General features: G+C 33.3%; 1 protein-coding gene across 1 annotated transcript in view; it reads right to left on the bottom strand.

The window, feature by feature from the left end:
• Nucleotides 1–18,486: 18,486 nt before the first annotated feature.
• The window catches only part of LOC145263065 (ras-related protein R-Ras2-like), a 129,525-nt gene continuing 127,979 nt past the window's right edge, over nt 18,487–20,032 (bottom strand). Inside the window, exon 6 of the mRNA XM_080119922.1 lies at nt 18,487–19,391. Coding sequence (XP_079976048.1) covers nt 19,319–19,391 — 73 coding nt within the window. The 3' untranslated portion in view covers nt 18,487–19,318. The remainder of the gene's footprint in view (nt 19,392–20,032) is intronic.

Genomic DNA, 20,032 nt, shown 5'->3' with positions numbered 1-20,032 from the left:
ATTCCAATTATAGTACTCAAAAAACTTCAACCAGCACTAGTGCCCAAAACTGTTTAAACATTGTCTTAAGGAGAATTGCTTCCCATCACCTAGGAAAATCTCATCAGTATGCCCTGTATTTAAGAATTCAGGTGATCGCTTATCTCACTCTCAGTACAGGCCAATAAGTCTCCTGTGCGTCATGAGTAAGTTGTTGGAATCTGTGTTAAATAGAGAAGTAATCAACCATCTCAGAAAAAATAACCTTCTTAGTGACACACAATACGGTTTCCGTTCTGCTAGATCTACAGCAGATGTTCTAACGGTTATATCTCATAGGATTAGTGAATCTCTTGACAAAGGCTTCCTTTCTCAGGCAATTGCTCTTGACATATCAAAGGCCTTCGATAAGGTATGGCATAAGGGCCTACTTCACAAGATTTCCAGCTACAGTATAACTGGAAATGTTTTCTCAATCATTAAATCATTTCTCTCTGATGGCTCATAGGAGTAGTGGTTGATGGGCAAAAATCAGAAGCCCACAGTATTAATGCTGGAGTCCCTCAAGGGTTCATCCTGGCCCCAACTTTCTTCCTGATCTACATCAATGATCTCCCAAAACACATACTTAAATCATTTGTTGACATCTTTGTTGATGACATGACCATCTATGGCAACGCATCTAAGGCCGTAAATGACAAAGTTCTCTCTGATTCTCTCTCCTCTGATCTTGAGCGCGTGGTACAATGGGGGAAGAGGTGGCTGGTTACTTTTAATGCATCTAAAACCAAGCTCCTATCTTTACATCATCAACACTCTGACCCCTATCTGGCATCAATTGAAATGGATGGCTCTAATCTAGGGAAAGCTCCATATTTTGATAAGTTTCTGGGATTGACCTTTACTTCTGACCTGAAATGGAACACGTCACTCAAGTTAGTTGCCAAGGCCGCTGGAAAAATGGTAGGATTGTTCTACCGCTCCAGAAGATATCTCACTGCTGATGCAATTCTCTATCTATATAAAAGCCAAGTACGTCCAAGGATGAAATACTGCTGCCATATCTGGGTAGGAGCTGCTAAAAACAGCCTGTTCTGCTTTGACAGAGTACAAAATAGACTTATGGCTTAGTGGGGGATGTCCTTTTCTCTTCCCTGCAACCTCTCTCCCACAGAAGAGACATTGTGAGCCTGTTTTTGTTTTATTGTTACTTTCATGGCTAGTGCTCGTCTGAGCTTCAATCTCTGGTACCCCCTCGTCAATCTTTCACGACCCCCCCCCCCCACGTCTAGCTGAAACCACAGTCCACAGGAATTTTCCTCACTCTTTATCTGTGCCAAAACCAAAACGTAGATTCCATGAACAGAACTTCTTTCTTAGAAGTGCATGCCTGTGGAACTCTCTTCCGTTTGCTTGTTTCTCACCTGACTACAACTTGGATGTCTTCAAGTCCAACATAAACAAATTCCTGATGAACTGCCCCCTTAAGTAAGACACTCTATCAAATCTCCCAATACTCATGATTACTACAATACTATCCCATTGATTACTGTACACGCAATAACCCTTATCCCTGAGTGGCTTCCGGGCCTTGATAATTTGGACCTGTAGCACACTTTCGATTTAGTTTTTAGCAAAATTGCTGTTAAGATGGCAAATTTGAAGAAACAAACAAAAAACAGTTGACCTTGGCAAGGTAAGTCGAATAAAACATTACTCCTGCTGTTAATTTTGCACATCCGCAAAATTAAACATTCATAGCTTAAAGTTGCTTCATTTTTAGCCTTTTATAGCCATGTGCCAGTGGCTCAGATGGTAACGACGCTAGAGAGATAAATAACGATTAAGGCCATAGTGCTAAATGGTCTGTTTTTAATTCTAGTAGATGGTATCCAAGAGATATTTTTTTAATAACTTGAAATCATATTGGATAATCTAATATATATAAAAATCTATATGTCTGTCTGTCTGTCTCCATATTTTCAAACTCTATCTCCTCCGAAACAAAAAGCTGCAGAGCGGTGCTAGGGGCCTCAAATGATTGGATTTCTTATGGACTGCTCTTTTATGGGCGTTTAGCTGATTAAAATAGTTTTTAAGGGGTGAAAATGGAAAAAAATCATTATACATTTTGTACATTCATTTTAGTTCATTTTTAATCAGTCTATATGCATGTCACATTGGTACAGTGGTTACATCACCAGCTTTGAATGCTAGTTTTGCTTTCAGTTTCGATTCTAACTGATGGCACCCAAATACTTTTTGTTTTTTACTTTTGAAATCACGACTATTAATATATACAAAATCTGGTCAAATTAAGATATCATATTTAAACATATTTTACAACCGCCCCCCTCCTCCCAGTAATTAATAGATAGATAGTTTTCCCCACTCTTTATCTGTGCCTAAATCCAAAACGTAGATTCCATGAGCAAAGCTTCTTTCTTAGAACTGCACGCCAGTGGAACTCTCTGCCGCTTGCCTGTTTCTCACCTGACTACAACTTGGATGTCTTCAAGTCCAACATAAACAAACTCCTGACAAACTGCCCCCTTAAGTAAGACACTCTATCAAAACCCCCAATACTAATGATTACTACAATACTATCTCATTGATTACTGTACACGCAATAACCCTCATCCCTGAATGGCCTTCGGGCCTTGATAAGTGGTGACCCCCATGTAAAAAAAAAAATAAATAAATAAAAAAAAAATAGATATTTTGCTCTACAATAAGAAATCGGCATGAATTAAAATATTTATGAATATTTTTTACAACCAGGTAGCCTGCTCGTACATAACAGAGTTAGCAGCTTGGATGGTACATGCTGAAAAACATCAACTAAAGAAAACCCCTTCAAATGGGGGAAAAAGATTCAAGGAATTTTATGTGCCTGTTTACATTGGTGATATTTTAAACCAACACATTTCAAGTATGTTGCATACTTACTTGTTATGGAAAAATTAGTATAAATTCTTAAATTGAATAAACAAAAAGAAACTACTTGATCAAATTATGTGATTTTTGGAATTTTTCATCTTCGTTCCGTGACTAGTACGTATATCATACAGACTTTTCTGTATTTTAATTTGAAATGCTGCCATAAGTGCCAATCTGAATAAGCACAGATTATTTTAATCTTTCAACAAATCAAGGACAATAATTCTTCAGGCTAACAGAGTCCAATTATTCCCCTTGACCCCTTATAAATTATCACTTCTGGATGTCAAGGAATGCGATATGGATTACGAGTTGCAGTGCCTCAGCAGAATTTAACCAACTCTGCAAGATCTGGAGAAACAAAAAACATTTATCTTCAAATCTAAATAAAGATTTTATAACAGCAACGTTGTGTCCACATGGGAGTGGAACAAGGCATCTTAAAATTAACCAAAAGAAATTAGATGCGTTTGATCTCAAGTGCATTCTAGGGATCAAATGAAACGATCGAATTACCAACCAAGAAGTCAGAGATCACACTAACAAGCATGTAATTATTGTCAATAATCAGCAAATAAATGTCTAGTCTGGCTTGGACATACCCTAAGGTTGGATACAGAGAAATTTTTTTTTTTTTTTTTACCTTTATTAAGCTATGGTCATAAAAATCCTTAGCAATAGACAGAGCAAATTATGCAAATTATGGAATGCATAAAACATCGCTATAGTTAGCTAATACAGAACTCCGAAAATGTGACAGTGATATGTCCAGTCACACAATTCTGTGGCAGCACGTTCAGGATTACAGAACACAATGCGAAAGGAGAACAAAGTACTCCAATGGAATGGAAAAAAAAGAAGAGAAAGAGTAAAACTGAACTGGAAACAAACAATTCAGACAATTGAGACAATTAAGACAATTAAGAGAGATTTGATTGCAACGAGAAGAAACTGGTGGAATGCTGTGGATCTAGTTTCAAATCGAAAATCATGGTATATTTTGACTCGTTCATGTGTCAAAAGACGCAAAAATTCCTAAGTCTAATTCTCTGGATGTAACGATCTTGTTATGATGAAAAGGATGTGCAGCTGTTAGAAAAATAGCGTCAATCATGTTTTATCAGAAACCAATGAGATTAGGGATGCTTTATGGTGATTGGAGTGCCTTAGGCGCTTGGCACCTCAAATGATTCAGCCACTTCTTGCATGAACTTCATAACACGTCTAGATATCCTAAGCAGAAAAGGGCGTAATAAACTGAAGACACTTCCTTGACCCAGATTACTTACAGAATGAGCATGAGACATTGCCTAGTGTTGCCCATCCAGAACTAAAATGTGATTATTTAAGGCTCAACAAGAACTTGTTTACATTGAACTTGAATATGATCATGTTGTAGTCAGCTGGAAAGCAGTTTACAGGACAGGCAGGCAGTTCAAAGAAAGAACTTTGTTTATGGAATTTGTGTTTACTTTTAGGCAGATATTTTTTTTCTTTACATAGGCATCACCACTTATCAAGGCCCAGAGACTACTCGAGGATAAGGGTTAAGAGTGTACAGTAGTCAATTGGACAATATAGTAATCATTAGTAATAGAAATTTGGTAAATTTGTTAACTTAAGTGAAACAGTTCATCAAGAACTTGTTTACGTTGGACTTGAAGACAATCAGATTCTAGTCAGCTGGAAAGAAGGAAAACAGAAGACAGTTCCACAGGCATGCAGTTCTACGAAAGAAGCTTTGCTCATGGAATCTACATTTAGGTTTAGGCACAGATAAAGAGTGGGGGAAATTATTGATAGTGTTTTCAGTTAGACGAGTGTTTATTGTGAAAGTTTGGCGAGGGGGGACCATAGATTGAAGCTCAGTCGAGCACTTGCCATGAAACAACAATAAAGCAGAGACAAACTCGCAACATGTCTTTTGTGAAATAGAGGTTGCAGGGAAAAGAAAAGGACATCTACGACGCTACAAAGTGTATTTTGAACTCTATCAAGGCAGGACAAGTCCTTTCTGGCAGATAGAGTAGGGAAAATTTTTGGCAGTGGTTCTAGCTAAACGAGTGTTTGTTGTGGATGTTTTACAGAGAGTGGGGAACACTCAATTGAAGTTCAGTTCATCACTTGCTTTAAAAATAACAATATAGCAAAGATAGGTTCACAAGGTTTCTTCTGTATAGAAAAAGATTGCAAAGAAGAGAAAAGGACATCGACTTGTAGGTTTCAAAGCCAGGTTTGAACTTTGTCAATGCAGGAATAGGTGCTCCAAGCAGCTCCTTTCCAGATGTGGCAGCAGTAAGCCATTTTAGGACATATCTGGCTTTTATACAGGTAAAGGATTGTATCGGGAGTTGAACACCTTATACTCTATTGTTATTTTCATGGTAGATGCTCGACTGAGCTCCAATCTATGGTTCACAATAAATACTCATCTAGTTGCAGCCACTATAAATAATTTTCCTTCTATCAACCTAAAGCTAAAAGGAACTTCCATGAACAGAGTTTCTTTCCAGAAATTACCAGTCTGTGGAACATAATACATTGGGAGATGCTTTCCATCTGACTACAACATCGTGCATCGTGTAAGTTAACAAATTCTTCAAGTCCAATATTAACAAATACTTGTTGAGTCACTCTCTTAGATAATCAATTTCTGCTCAGTTTCAACAATCGTTACGAATCTTCACCGTGTTGTCTCACCATCCACACTGCAAACTCATTAACACTTATCCTCGAGTGGCCTTTAAACCTTGATAAACAATGAATCGTTAGTACACGTGTGCTATTTTAGTATAAAAACATTCTGCAAGGATAAAAATGAAATGGCTAGTCAGAACCAAATATTGACGATTTGTCAGATCTATTGCTATCTCGGTCTAGCATGGAAAACCTGACAAGATATCTTTAAATGTAAGCAGAAGATATGAGAGTGGGGGAAACTTAATATTTAATTAAAAGTAATAAATCTACTGCAAAGAAGGCAGGTTCCTTTTACCATGCTAGAAAATTACTCACACCTGAGAGTATCCTATCTTTACAATTCGCCCATGCATGGAATATTGTTGCCACATCTGGACTGTTGCATTCACCACTAGTTTCTCATTCTTAGATAGGGTCCAAAATAAGAGTCTCAAATCTAATAGGTTCTCGCACTGTGAGCCAAGCTCCAACCTCTGTCCCATCACTGCAATGTTTATTTCTGTGCCTGTTTTATAAATACTTTAATGGAATGGAATAGAACTCATGCCCCCCCCCATCAATGCACGTACTTCCAACTAACCTGACAAACAGCAAAATCCCACCCCTTCATTATTAAGCTCCCCGAATGCCAGAAAGTATTTTACTCTTAACAGTTTCTTTCTACGGACTGCTAGACTGTGGAATTCCCTTGCTGTTACCTGCTTCCCTAGCTGTACTAAACTGCAGAAGTTTAGACGTAAAGCGAGCAGACTCTCGTTGCTCAACTTCTCATAATCTCCTGTCAGGCTCGATCCCAGATCGTAACTCCATACGTTCCAAGTGGCAATACGCCTTTTTTGGGATGAAAAAGAGTAAAATTAAATTCAAAAACGTTTTTATTTTTTGTGGAATTTCCACAGACTTTGCGAGCAATTATCTGATTCATTAAAGAACGAGAGATTTCTGGGAGTGTTTACTTCTATTGTCTGTCCAGTCTTATGATAGACTAGCCAGGTGGAGGGGATGGGGCGCTTGGTTTTGCCCGGTTGTAAAATACGCTTAAATATGATATTTTAATTTGTCCAGATTTTGCATGTATTATTATTATAGAGTTGTGATTTCAAAAGTAAAAAAAAGTATTTGGGTGCCATCAGCTGGAATTGAAACTGAAAGCAAAACTGTAACATTCAAAGCTGGTGATGTTACCACTGTACCAACGTGACATGCATATAAACCAATTAAAAATAAATTCAGATTAATATACAAAACGTATAACGATTTTTGAAATTTTGACCCCTTAAAAACAATTTTAACTAGTTAAAGACGCAGAAAAGAACGGTCTATAAAAAATCCAATCATTTGAGGCCCCTAGCGCTGCTCTGTGACTTTTAGTTTCGGACGAGATAGAGTTTGAAAATATGGAGACAGACAGATATTGTGAGTTTTATAAATTAGACTTGACAGACCACAAAAGTAGATAGCCCCAGAAAGATCCAGCCTATCACCCCTATGCTACAAATAGCTGGGTCACCTAAGGCATTGATTTGTAATAATTTAACTGCATCACGAATCACACCATTTAAGCCCTGAGCGATGTAATGTCATTTCCTCTTCCTGCATTAGATTTCATAGTTGGTCTGCAGATCCTTTCCAAGTCAGAGCAGTTAAACAGATTTTCATCTCATCACTGTGTCATTTACACCAGGAAGGAAGTGGTATAAAGTTGTGTCCGTTATACAGATTTCAGGTGAGTGACATATTGCATGTTCAAACCATTAAAGGAGACACCTTCAAAGTCTCAAGCTGCCGTCACACTTTCTACTTTGCTGCACCCTCTCTCTCTCATTTATGTGATGCTGTTAGTCACAGTCTCTTCTACAAATACTATTATGGTATGTGTTCTCCAGAATTCTCTGAACTATTCCCTGCTTCCTTTATTTCAGCTCGTTTGATTCAAGTGGTCTTCATAAATTCACTGTTCAGATACTTTGTTATAATACATTTTCCTATTCCGATAGGCCCTGTCGGTGGGGCATTAGAATACGCCGACTGCCCCCCCTGCAGAGGGTAAAAGTCCCTCAATGGGGGTCCTGGATATCACCTTAAACTATATCCAGTGGTGAGCTTGTGGGCTTTGGGGAGTGTGGAGCCACCCTTTAATTACCATTGCTCCCAGGTCCACTCTGACCCGGAGTGGTAGTACCTGTTAGGGTCCCAACTATGGGTTAAATAGAAACCGACGTGAAAACAACAAATATACTCTATTAAAAAAATTTTTTCTTCCGAATCTTTGGATTCGGCGTTAAATAACCCGAAAAGGGTTGATATGCCGTAAAACAAAAACAACCAACCAACCTATTCCGATAGTCTCTTTTTCAAGAACTGCAGAATTGTGGAATTCTCTTTCTGTTGACTGTTTTCCTCCTACCCATAGTTAAAGGCCAATAGCCATTCCTGTCTTTGCGTCAATCACATTTTGTTCTTTTTAGGTCTCTTACATCTAGTGGCTTCATGCTTTGAATGGAGCAATTTTCATTAAAAAAAAAAAAAAATTCAAACTACATGCCAAGCAAAAATGTATATCTGAGCTTGACCTTTACTTCTACCAAGGATGAAGCAAGTTGAGGGTCACTTCTATTGGGTTCAGGAACATAACGTCCATCACGCAACCAACGAATAAAAATACAAAAGCTTCATTTGAATGTAAACAATTTTTAGAACCCGAATCACATGTCCTGCATGATTTACACAGATGTTCATCTTGTGTATACTTTGACTGGTAGAGGAGTATACTATCGACGTCCCCTACCTCTAAAGTGTTAGGAATTAAAAAAAGAGGATACAAGTTTATCAGGAAAATAAAAATATAGGAAATAGGGTTGGTGGAAAGACAATAAATAGGAAGTTGTTTACCAAGGAAAACAAAAGGAAGCTAAAATGGGATTGTTAATCAAGGTGTGGCTGTAAATGAAAACAAAAGGACCAAAGGAGGTCAATACGTTTAGTTGGTTTACGAGCAGTTTTAGAATTATCAATGAGTTTTATAACAGCTAAAGGCAGTTTACGGACAGCTTTAAGTTTGCGACAGTTGATGACAGTTCTCCAATGGACACTGCAGAACTGACGACAAAAAGGTCTCGATAGACTACATAGATGTGGATTTTCAAGAGTTATTTCCCACGATAGTGTCACACACATACCCAGTGTCCAACTGACGCATACAGAATGTGTGGAATGTGTTTGTTTTTTTCTTTTTTCTCGCATTATTTTATTTTTAAACTTGTGAATCTGTGCACCCCCTCGATAGTCGCCAATGTGTGAGAGACGACGACATGGCCAGAACAAGAAGATGGAGTAGAAGAACATTGAAACAGCATTGGGGTCAGTAATTGTCGAGAGGAACATACGTGGTAAGGAAGAAGTTAAAAAAAAATAAAAAAATCGTTGAGTATAATTACCAGATTTATTAAACGAATAAGAGAGAAACGAATCTTGAAAGGAAGTGCTTATTAAAATGCGGGTTCTCGAGTTGTGAAAAAAAAAAACAAAAAAAAAAAAATATGGTGACCTCCTTGCTCAACAACAAATGTAGAACCCAACGCTGTTTGCTGTGAATTTCTTCTTTCATCTTCTCTTCTGGATGGCCAACCCTTCATAAATCTACACTTTTTTCTCTTTAAATACTCTTCGTTACAGGCAATGTTAAAACAGGATCACTTCTCCACATTCGTACATAAACAGATTTCATAGCAATTATTGCTACTAGTTAATAATATTAAATAAATTAATAAATGTGAGTGTGTTTATATTATCGACGGAGGATTTTCGCAATGTCCATTTTCTCTTTAACATCATTTTCATATTTTTTTCATTTTTTTTTTCCCTTTAATTTATTGTCTACACTTTTCCGCCACTCGTTGGGCTTTTTTGTTATTCAACAACCCCTCGCCCCAATTTTATCTTTATTTCTTCTCGTTGTGTCATCGTCTCTAACATTGTCAGCTGATGAGGGGAGGGCGCAAATGAGTTCACAAGTACAAAAAAAAAAAAAAAAAAAAAAAAATTAAAACAAAACGCAAAAAAAAAAAAAATTAAAACAAAACGCAAAAAAAAAAAAAATATTAAAACAAAACGAAAAAAAAAAAAAAATATTAAAACAAAACGCAAAAAAAATAAAAAAAATATTAAAACAAAACGCAAAAAAAAAAAAAAAATATTAAAACAAAACGCAAAAAAAAAAAAAAAAAAATTAAAACAAAACGCAAAAAAAAAAAAAAAAAACACAAACTCCGATGTGTGACGCTATCGACCCTCTAAACGCTGAGGTTCACATCAACAGAATCCGTCGAGGCCTCTTTGTTGTCGGTTTATGTCAGCTCATCTTGATTTACTCCAAGCCACGACTTACATTCAATTGTGTTAGAGTCACAGCTCTCTCCAACTCAAAACTATGGTCCTGAATATGACCTTAAACTATATCCGATGGTGAGGCCCCAGCTTGCGGGCTTTGGGGAGTGTGGAGCCTCACTTTAATTGCCATTGCTCCCAGGTCCACTCTAACCCGGAGTGGTAGTACCTGTTAGAGTCCCAACTATGGGTTAAATAGAAACCGACTTGGAAAAAAACAAATATATTCTATTAAAAGATTTTTCTTCAAAATCACTGGATTCGGCATTAGATAACCTGAAAAGGGTTGATGCCGTAAAACAAAAACAACCAACCAACCAACCAAAAACTGTCAACTGTCACAAAACTCAGTGCCATTCCTAAAACTAACTCTAAAATCTTTCGTCCACCACATGTTGATTAACGATCCCATTTTAGCTTTCTTTTGTGCTCCTTGGTGAACAACTTCCTATAGTTTTGTTCTGTTGATGCACTTATTTCTTCAGTTTTTTCAATCCCTAACACTTTTTTGGGGGTTAGAGAGAGAGAGAGAGAGAGAGAGAGAGAGAGAGAGAGAGAGAGAGTAACGGCGATCGTACCACAAAGATAAAAAAATTGCATTTTGGATTTTTTTGAAAAAAAAATAAATAAATAAATAATAATAATAAATAAAAGTTAAAAAAAAAAATTAAAAATTGGATTTTCGATTTTTTTTCAGAAGAAAAAAAAAGATTAAAAAATTCAATGTTGTATTTTTTTTTTTTCTTTTTTTTTAGGAAAAATAAAGCTGACAGCTTGAATTTTGGATTTTCTCAGATAAAAAAAAAAAGTTTATTTTGTGTGTGAAGCAGCAAGGGGTAAAGTTGTTTATCAAATTTTTTATTCGGGAAAAAAAAAAAAAAAAGAAATTTAAAAACACAATTTAAAAAATAAAGTCAATATGCTATAAAGGAAAAAGAAGAAAAAGAAAATATCCAAAAAATATTGAGAGTGTGTGTGGGGGGATACAAAAAAAAATAAAAAACAAACAAAAAACCCACCTTTCTATATTTTTAAAAACAATTATTTCAGGAATTAAATTAGAATACACGAGATATATATATATATATATATTTGTGTATATATTAGTAAATGTATATCCTGATTTTGCAAGTAAGACATTAATGAGTACCGTATTTTTCAGCATTGTGAACATTTTTATCTCCCTTACAATAATTCTTAAAATTGATGTATCACATAACCTCCGTAAATGTATGCTACTCCCACCCCTTGCTCCGGAAACACTGAACCCATGTTCGTTTTACTTGAATTTAGACATAAACCACCTTGTAAGTAAATTTACTTAGTATGTACATAAAAAAAAAAATAAAATGGACCATCGCTAGTTTTGGTGATGTGTATTTAGGCTACCTTGACCCTGGAGAAAGTTTATCATATCTAAAAAAAACAAAGAAAACACTCGAACCAAGTTTATCTTAGATACTTTAGCATGTATATATATATATATATAAAAAAAGGGGTGCTTATTTAAATTTGCACTTATTTAGGAAAACAAAAATTAAAACAAAAAACTTTATGGTAATCCTACTTGTTATAGTATGAAGGTGTTATATGCAGAAAATTGATCAAGTAGGTTTTTTTTTTAATTAAAAAAAAAAAAAATCAAATTTTACGATTTTTAGTGATTAAATATTTTTAGTAGCCATTGATAAGCCCTTGATTCTGGAGAGGTTGTTAAGGGAGAGGTAACCAGGGATGAATTTTGAATTCAATCAAATATGGTGACTGGTTTCTCTTACATTGAGCAAGTCATAAAATTTGATTTTCTAAATAAAAAAATTACTTGATGAAATTACAAGATTTTTGGAGTATGCCAGTTTCATTCAAAACTTTTCTGCATTTTTTAAAGTTTCATTATAAGTACATACCTGAATACCTGAATAAACACCCTAATTTTTTTTTTTTTTTTTTTAAATCAGATCACAAGTAATTGCAATGATTTATTCTCATTGTTTCGGATAGAATTCATCTTCATGATTTTCAAATTAAATATAAAATCAAAACATGATAATAATAGCCGTGGTGTATATTTATCTACAGTAATTTCTGTTGAGCGTCACATATTCTATTATGCTGTTTCACGTATCACCGAAAAAGATACATTTTTCTTCTTTTTCAATTTTTTAATTAGGTATCACCAACCAGCCTAGATGTGAAAACGAGTAAATATGAAATTATATATATATATATATATACACACACACACTCATAGATACATACATATATAAGTCATTACTACATAATTATATATATATATATATATATATAGCCTTTAAAACTATGAAAAAAAAAAAGTCCTTCGTTAGAAAATTATTTTCTCATTAAGTCAATTAATTTTCTGCGTCGCTGAACCATTTTACTTAAATGAACAAACAATAATACCAATGTTCTTAAAGGGATGATCAGCTGTTTACCATGAAGCACTGTTTCAGAGATTTAAAAACAAGACAGTACATTAAATCTTATAAACTCCTTATCATTATATCGCTATTTATTACTACACACACACACATTATATATATATATATATATATATATATATATATATATATATATATATATACACATACACAAATATATCGTATATATAATACGTAATAATAAATAACGATATCTTTCATAATAAGGAGTAAGTTAATACTCAAAAAATAGTCTTAAGGCTCCTAAAATTCATATTCGCACACGGCATAATCATGTTGACACACCAGTTTTCGTTAGATCATCAAAGTTAAGCAATGTTGAGCCTGCCCATTACCGGATGGTGACCATTTGAGGATACCAGGTGCTGTATGCAGGACGACGTCAGCACCTCCCTGCAAGAGCTGCAAAAACCTTACATTATCTCCCCTGACAGGAATATACATGCGACTGAGGGCCGTTTGTAAATTTCTTATTTCCATGAAACTTCCTCCTTTGGAGGAAGCTGATTCAACCCACCTATGGTGAGTGCTGCGTCAGTACTTTGGGTATAGAATTTTCCACAAGGACCCGTAGCATAGTGGATAAAGTATCTGACAAAATTCAGTTGTAAAATTACACTCTTGTGGAGGTTGAAGGTTCAATACAATTGCAAATTACTCAGGGTTTCTATATAGTCATGATGGAGTGAGAGCATGCTGGATTAAATAAAAAGTTCTTATTGAAATTCTGGACTGATTCCAGAGTTTGACAGAAAGATTTCCGAGTTTGACAAGAAGGTTGACACCTGAAGAAGGCTACCTCGACCGAAACGTTGTGAAAATAAAATTCAAGGTGAGCACAATAATCTGAAGAAGCCAAATAATCAATCGTCAAAAATTGCAGAAACGTATTTGGAGATTATTTTTTTAAAAAAAATGTAAAATTTAATTTAATCATTTTTATAAAAATGTACAATTCTCTCTCGTGCGTCATTAATCGCCCCCACCCCCACCCTCAGTTACTTCAAGTTAGATTAATATTTACAGTGACGGTTGATCCATTGTTTTAATGTTGATATTTTATAATTTAATGCATAATAATATTGTTTGCGTCTATATTAAGAACAATTCCAACGACTACTCGGCAAAATGGTGCGTTTTAAATTGTTTTTCACAAAAAAAGAATCCAAGTTGAAAACTTCATAGAATTCAATTTTTTCTCGATTTACGGTTCAGTCTGTCCATCGTTAAAATCAGAGTATTCTTTTTTTTTTTTTTTTTTAAATTTTATCTAAAAATAAAAAGTGAAAATATTTTTGCTGTAAAAAAACTATGTGATAACGACCCATGGCACAATGGATAAAGTACTTGGTAAAATTCAGTTGTAAGTTATATTTCTTAAGATTCAATCCTAAGTACGGGCAACACTCAAAATACAATTGCGAATTACTTAGGATTTCTACTCACTCATGGCTGATGGAACAAGAACATACTACCCCTGTGGATTAAATTTTAAATATCTGTGCAGATTTCCGAAGTTCAACAGGACACACCTGAAGAAAGTCAAAGGTTACCTTGACTGAAATCTTGTGAAAATAACACTCGAGATGAGAACAGTAGTCCGAAGAATCCAAAATAATACGAATAATCAATCCTCATCTGAAAAATTCAGAAACGTCATTTCTTTCATAACAGTAAGCAACTATTTGCGATAAAAACAGCTAATTTTGATGCAAATGATGATGTAAATGGTTTACTGATTGAATTCGGCACCATTAATGAAGAATGAATTGCTAATATATATATATATATATAGCTTTCCTGCCATGTATATTTCATAACTTACTAATATTACTAACATATATATGACTAGTTTTCATGTAATGCTGTTTCAATTAATGCCAGTACCAGCAAATTCATAGCTTCACTATAATATTCATTTGATAATATCTTTTCTCCAATGAGAAGAACACAATTCTTTGAAACTCTGTGAATTAAGAAAATTGAAATATATCTATTTGAGCATCTTGTTGAACAATGAATTAATGTAAAATATTTTTTTCAGTTTTAAATTTTTATTCTTATACACACGCATATATATATATATATATATATATATATATATATATATTATACACACACACTCGCTCACATACACATATATATCATTTTCATATATTTCTGTTTTCTCTATAACACCCTGTTAATTAAGCCAAAGAAAATCACGCAAATATATTCCCAAGGGGTGAATCAAACTGAGCACCTCCATGCAAAACCAATGATTTAGCCATCAAGCATTTCACATTAATTATGCCAATCGTTATTAAATATGTCATTTAATTCAGTTAAATAAAAATACATTTTTATAAATGTATCATATTGATTTACATTATTATTTTCTACCAATTTAAATTTTTAAATTGCATTTGATAATTATATTAATAAAAATTAAAAAAAAAATATTCACATTGTATATATTATCGCCACATATTTATATTTTCTCGATAACATCTGGTTAAAGTAAAATCCAGCAAATATATTCTCAAGGAGTTAATCAAGCCAAGCACCTCCGTGTAAAACCAATGATCTCGTCATTAAGCATTTTATATTATGAGAATGTGGTCATATTTCGTTATCTTCTATAATATAAATCTCACCTGTCTGTTTAAATGCATGTTTGTATGCCTGTCTAAAACTTTCGACAGAGGTGACAGATTTTCACGAGATCGGTATAGTTTTGAAGCTTGACCCTTTGGATGATAAATATAAAAAAATTAGCTAAAAACATTAATTCCTTCACCCTCAACTGGGCACTTTTCTACAAGGAGGGGGTTGCTTTTTTTCGCCGATATTTTCGAAAATTATCCCCTCTTTTCGATTGACTAGCCTTAATTTAAACCTTCGCCATTTTCGGTTTGGCGATGGACGCAACGGAAAAGACGTCACATTTTTCATGTTCTTTTCATCTTTCGCAGTATGGGTCCACGCCTGCTTGCCTATTACACTTTTTTCTTTTTTTTTTTTTTTTTGCTCAACACACATCTCCAAATACCCAGGCAACGCCGGGCATCCAGGCTAGTTAAAAAAAAAGTCTTACATATGTATCATTTTTTTAGCATAATTTATTATTTTCTACTAATTTAAATTTCTAAATTGTATTTGATAATTATCTTCATACAAATTAGTCATATCAACACAAATTAAAAAAAAAAAAAAAAAATTGAAATAACTTATGCCATAAAACTGCATTTTATAAAAAGTTTGTTGTACTCAAATCATTTTTAATTTATTTTAAGTTATTTACATTTTTTTGTTTGATAAATTATTGAAAATTAAAATTTTTCTTTTTGTACTATGATTCAAGAAAAAACTTTTTTTTTCTTATTGAAATAATTTTAATATGATTTGAAAGTAATATCGGCGTCTAATATTAATTAACAAGGACATCTAATAATAGAGATATGCTTTAAAGTTATATGAGAATCTAATAGGGAACCCTAACACAAATTATTTTTGTGGCATGGGTCAGTGACAAGACTGCATCAGCTCTGCAGCACCTGGTCACGAATAGAACCACGATCACAAAGTCTGAAGATTGCTAAGAATCTCAAAACATATTTATCGTGAAGATTAGCGATTGTCAATTAGTACATGAATAATACCTATTTTTAAAATAGCTAATAAACAAATTATCATTGAAGATAAAAATATAAAAAATAATATATAATAAAGGTAAATGTGTTTCCACTTTGATTAGGTTACAGCAAGTGATTAAAAACAATTGTTTCTGATGAAAAAAAAAAAAAATGTTGCATATAATTGCCGTTTTTTTTCTTTTTTTTTTTCAGATATGTCTAAGCTTCCCTATATAAGTTTTGAAATAACATTTTTGTTTTTGGTTTACTACGGTTTTAAGCTTGAAATATTATTGTTGATCTGTCATGGTTAAGTTTGAAATAGCATTTTTGTCATTCTGTCAAAATTATGTTTGAAATAGCACCTTTAGATGGAGTTTGATCATCTCTCTAAGTCTGTCATGCTTCGGTTTTAAATAATATTATTGTTAGTCTGTCACGTTTAAGTTTGAAATTGAATTTTCATTGTAAAAGATACATAATAATGAATGGATGAATCGCAACAACACATTAGTTTTTGCATTTTTAAACTAAAAATATTTCTAAAGTTTTTTTTCTCTTTCTTTTAAACTTGATGAATAGAAGTGGAATGACGATAGTGCAGACTGTACATTCAGCGTGCCATGTCTGCGTTCTGTACGAGATATTGCATCACTTTCGATAATGATGGCAACTCTACTGAACTATGGTCCCCCCGTGAATAGCAGATTCTAAACAGTCAGAAAAACTAATGAGAACACAAAGGAAGCAAATTCAAAAATCATAACTTAAAAATTTATTGGAATCAATATATATATATATATATATATATATAGTAAGTTATAAAACATATATGGTGATTAAGCTACACAGAATATTCCACGTTTCATCCACGCTAGGATTCATCAGGCTGAATGAAACGTGGAATATTCTGTGTAGCTTAATCACCATATATGTTTTATAACTTACTACCTAGTTCTACCTATGTATTGAGCACTGTTGAAGTAAATACTTAAAGTTTACGCATAAATTTATACTTTCGTATATTAATTTATGTGATTAAATGTAGTTATATATATATATATATATATATATAGGGAGTTGCACCAAATGGATCAGGTAATTGATGACAGAAATCTCAATGTTGAGCAGATTATACATAAAGGTAAAAAAAAAAAAAAAAATATCCAACAACACAAACTTTGCTCAGTCTCATAAATTTTTTTCAACTCTGTGCAGGCCTCATTGGATGAGTAAACTCATCTGAGAAGGCCTGCGTAAATAAATTATAGGCTAATATTTTTAATTATTTTAAATAAATTATAAGACAATATTTTATAAATATTTTATAAATATTTTATAAATAGTTTATAAATATTTTATAAATATTTTATAAATAGTATCTTCTGGGATTACATTTAGCTTTTTGTTTTTAATCAAGAACCTAAATACGAAATCTCGGAAATATGACCACGATTGTTTTTGAAATCCAATCTTACGACATAAGACTATTTATCCATAAGTGTTTTGTGATTCAATTATTTTTGGAGTGGTGCCTATAAACACTAAAGTTTTTTTTTAGTTTTTTTTTAAATTTATGTTTTTTGCAGACTTTACATGTCTCCATTTCCTTTTATCTTTTCTAAACCCCTTTTCATTTCATATGAAAAAAAAAACAAAACTTTCCAATAGTTTTTTGAGGAACACACATTTGTCTGAGGAGTTGGTTAATGGTCTTCTGCTATTCAATGAAACACGTGTAAGATATGCTATAAAAAATAAAAACTCAGTGTTTATTAACTTTTGGTTTTGGAATGATAACTAATGATATATATATATATATATATAACTATGTAATATATATATATATACATATATGAGGGTTAGTTCTTAAATACTTGTTCCTGTCAGTATCAAATTTTAAAAATTCAGAAAAGACCAATACCAACATTTGAATGAAGCACAAAAAAAAAAAAAAAAAAATGTATGTTTTTGTTGTGTTTCAACATTAAATCTCCCTAAAAGCTACCCGGGGACCCGTTCTCTCCATATTCTGTCATGATTGAGAGCACCTTATGCAACAGGCAATAAACATATCTCTCCTCCCCTGCATGCGAAGATGTAATGCCTGGGATTGTGCTGGATAATGACCTACACATCATTAGTCCTCTCAAGAAATATCGAAGTACTGGAGGAAAAATGCTTGCATATTTTTTTTATTTTCTTTAAAAAAAAAAAAAAAAAAAAAAAAAAAAAAAATGTATTAAAAAATTATGATAAATGCTGAAAAATACGGTAATTTAAAGTATATAAGTAATTTTGTTTATTTTAAAAGAATAAAACAAATAATAATTATGATAAATAATAATAATAATAATAATAATAATAAATTAAAAGAAACTTTTTATTTTTATATATATATATATATATATATATATATATATATATATATATAAAATTTTTCTTTTTTTTTTTTTTTTTTATAAAATATCCTAAAAATAAAGCAGTTTTTTTTTAAGCTAAAGATATTTTTTTTTTAAAGATTTTAAATTTTGTTTTAAACTTAATGAATAGGAGGCATGGTCCCTACATTTTTTTCTTTCTAGATATTTGTTGTTTTCCTTTCTTTTCCTTTTTTAAATTTATTCATTTTTAAAGAATTTTTTAAATTTTTTTTTCTTTTTTTTTTTTAATAATTTTTTTTTTTTTAGTTTTTAATTTTTTTTTTTTTACATTTTTTTTATAATGCTTGTCTGGATGTTATTCTTTTTATTTATTTTTATTTTATTTTTTTTTAATCATTTTTTGTTTCTTTTTTGTTTGGTTAAGGCAAAAAATGTGTAAAAATGACTCTGCATTAATATTTCAATGACATCCATGAAAAATATATAAACTGTGTATTTACAGGGAACAGCAGCAGCAGCAGCAGTCTAAAACTCATACAGGATCCACCAGGGGGGATGGGAAGGGGGGGGGAACGGCTGGGTAAGCAGTGGTGTTGCATTAACGAATATATTTAGAGGGTTTTAAGGGATGGGGTGGAGAGCAGATGACAGGGGCCGGGGGGGGGGGTCCAGGTGGGACAGAAAAAAAGGAGAAAGGGCAAGAATGAGGAGGAGGAGGTTCTGAGCAGTGGACAGCAGAACCACTAGAGACAGACAGACAAACAGGCGGTGTTGTTTTTGAGGAAGGAGGGATGGAAAAGGGGTAATGGGGGGTGGTCATAGGGTCAGGGGTTGGATAGTCGATTTTGTTTCTATGCTACAGAATACAGCAGGCTCTTTTTAGTTTCTTTTCTTGTTTCACCTGTGGACGTTCCTCGGCTTGGAATTTCCTGAAATATAAATAAGAAAATTATCAACCAATTTTCAATAAAACTCCATTTTTTTCAGTATGTCCATTCGGTAAAGAGTCTAGGGATGTTTGATATCTTGCTTGTCATCATACAGTTTTATTGTGTACATGAAATGTCTGAAATGATGGCAAGAAGCATCCTGAGGTGAATTGAATGGAAAATTATAAAATGTGGTGTGAGAAATGGAATGATGTGAATAAGTGAAAAAATATAGAGAGAGAAAAGGGGAAGAAGGGGAGAGAGAAGGGGAAGAAGGACAGGAGAGACAGAGAGAGAAAGGAAAGACAGAGAGAAAGGAAAGACAGAGAGAGAGAGAGAGAGAGAGAAAAAGGAGAGAGAAGAGAAGCAAAAGAGGAGAGAAAGAAGCTGTCAGAAATAACACAGATAAGACAAGACTCCTGATTGGTTGATATTATACCTTCCACCGGAAGACAGGGATTGCACCTTTGGCGGAAATTTGACTTTACAGGCAATTGTTAAGAAGACCTTGGACTGAATGGCAGCTCATTAATGGGTTCTCTATTTTGAACTTAATTATAGTTCTCTTTCAATCGTCTAATCAGTAATGGGATTGACGAAGAAATATGAACTCTCTGGAGTTGGCGGGAGTTATACGTCTT

This window comes from Euprymna scolopes, chromosome 38 (genome assembly GCF_053919585.1).
Source record: "Euprymna scolopes isolate OS-2025 chromosome 38, ASM5391958v1, whole genome shotgun sequence".
NCBI classification, from domain to species: Eukaryota; Metazoa; Mollusca; class Cephalopoda; order Sepiida; family Sepiolidae; genus Euprymna; species Euprymna scolopes.
This window is presented reverse-complemented; position numbering and strand designations above follow the sequence as displayed.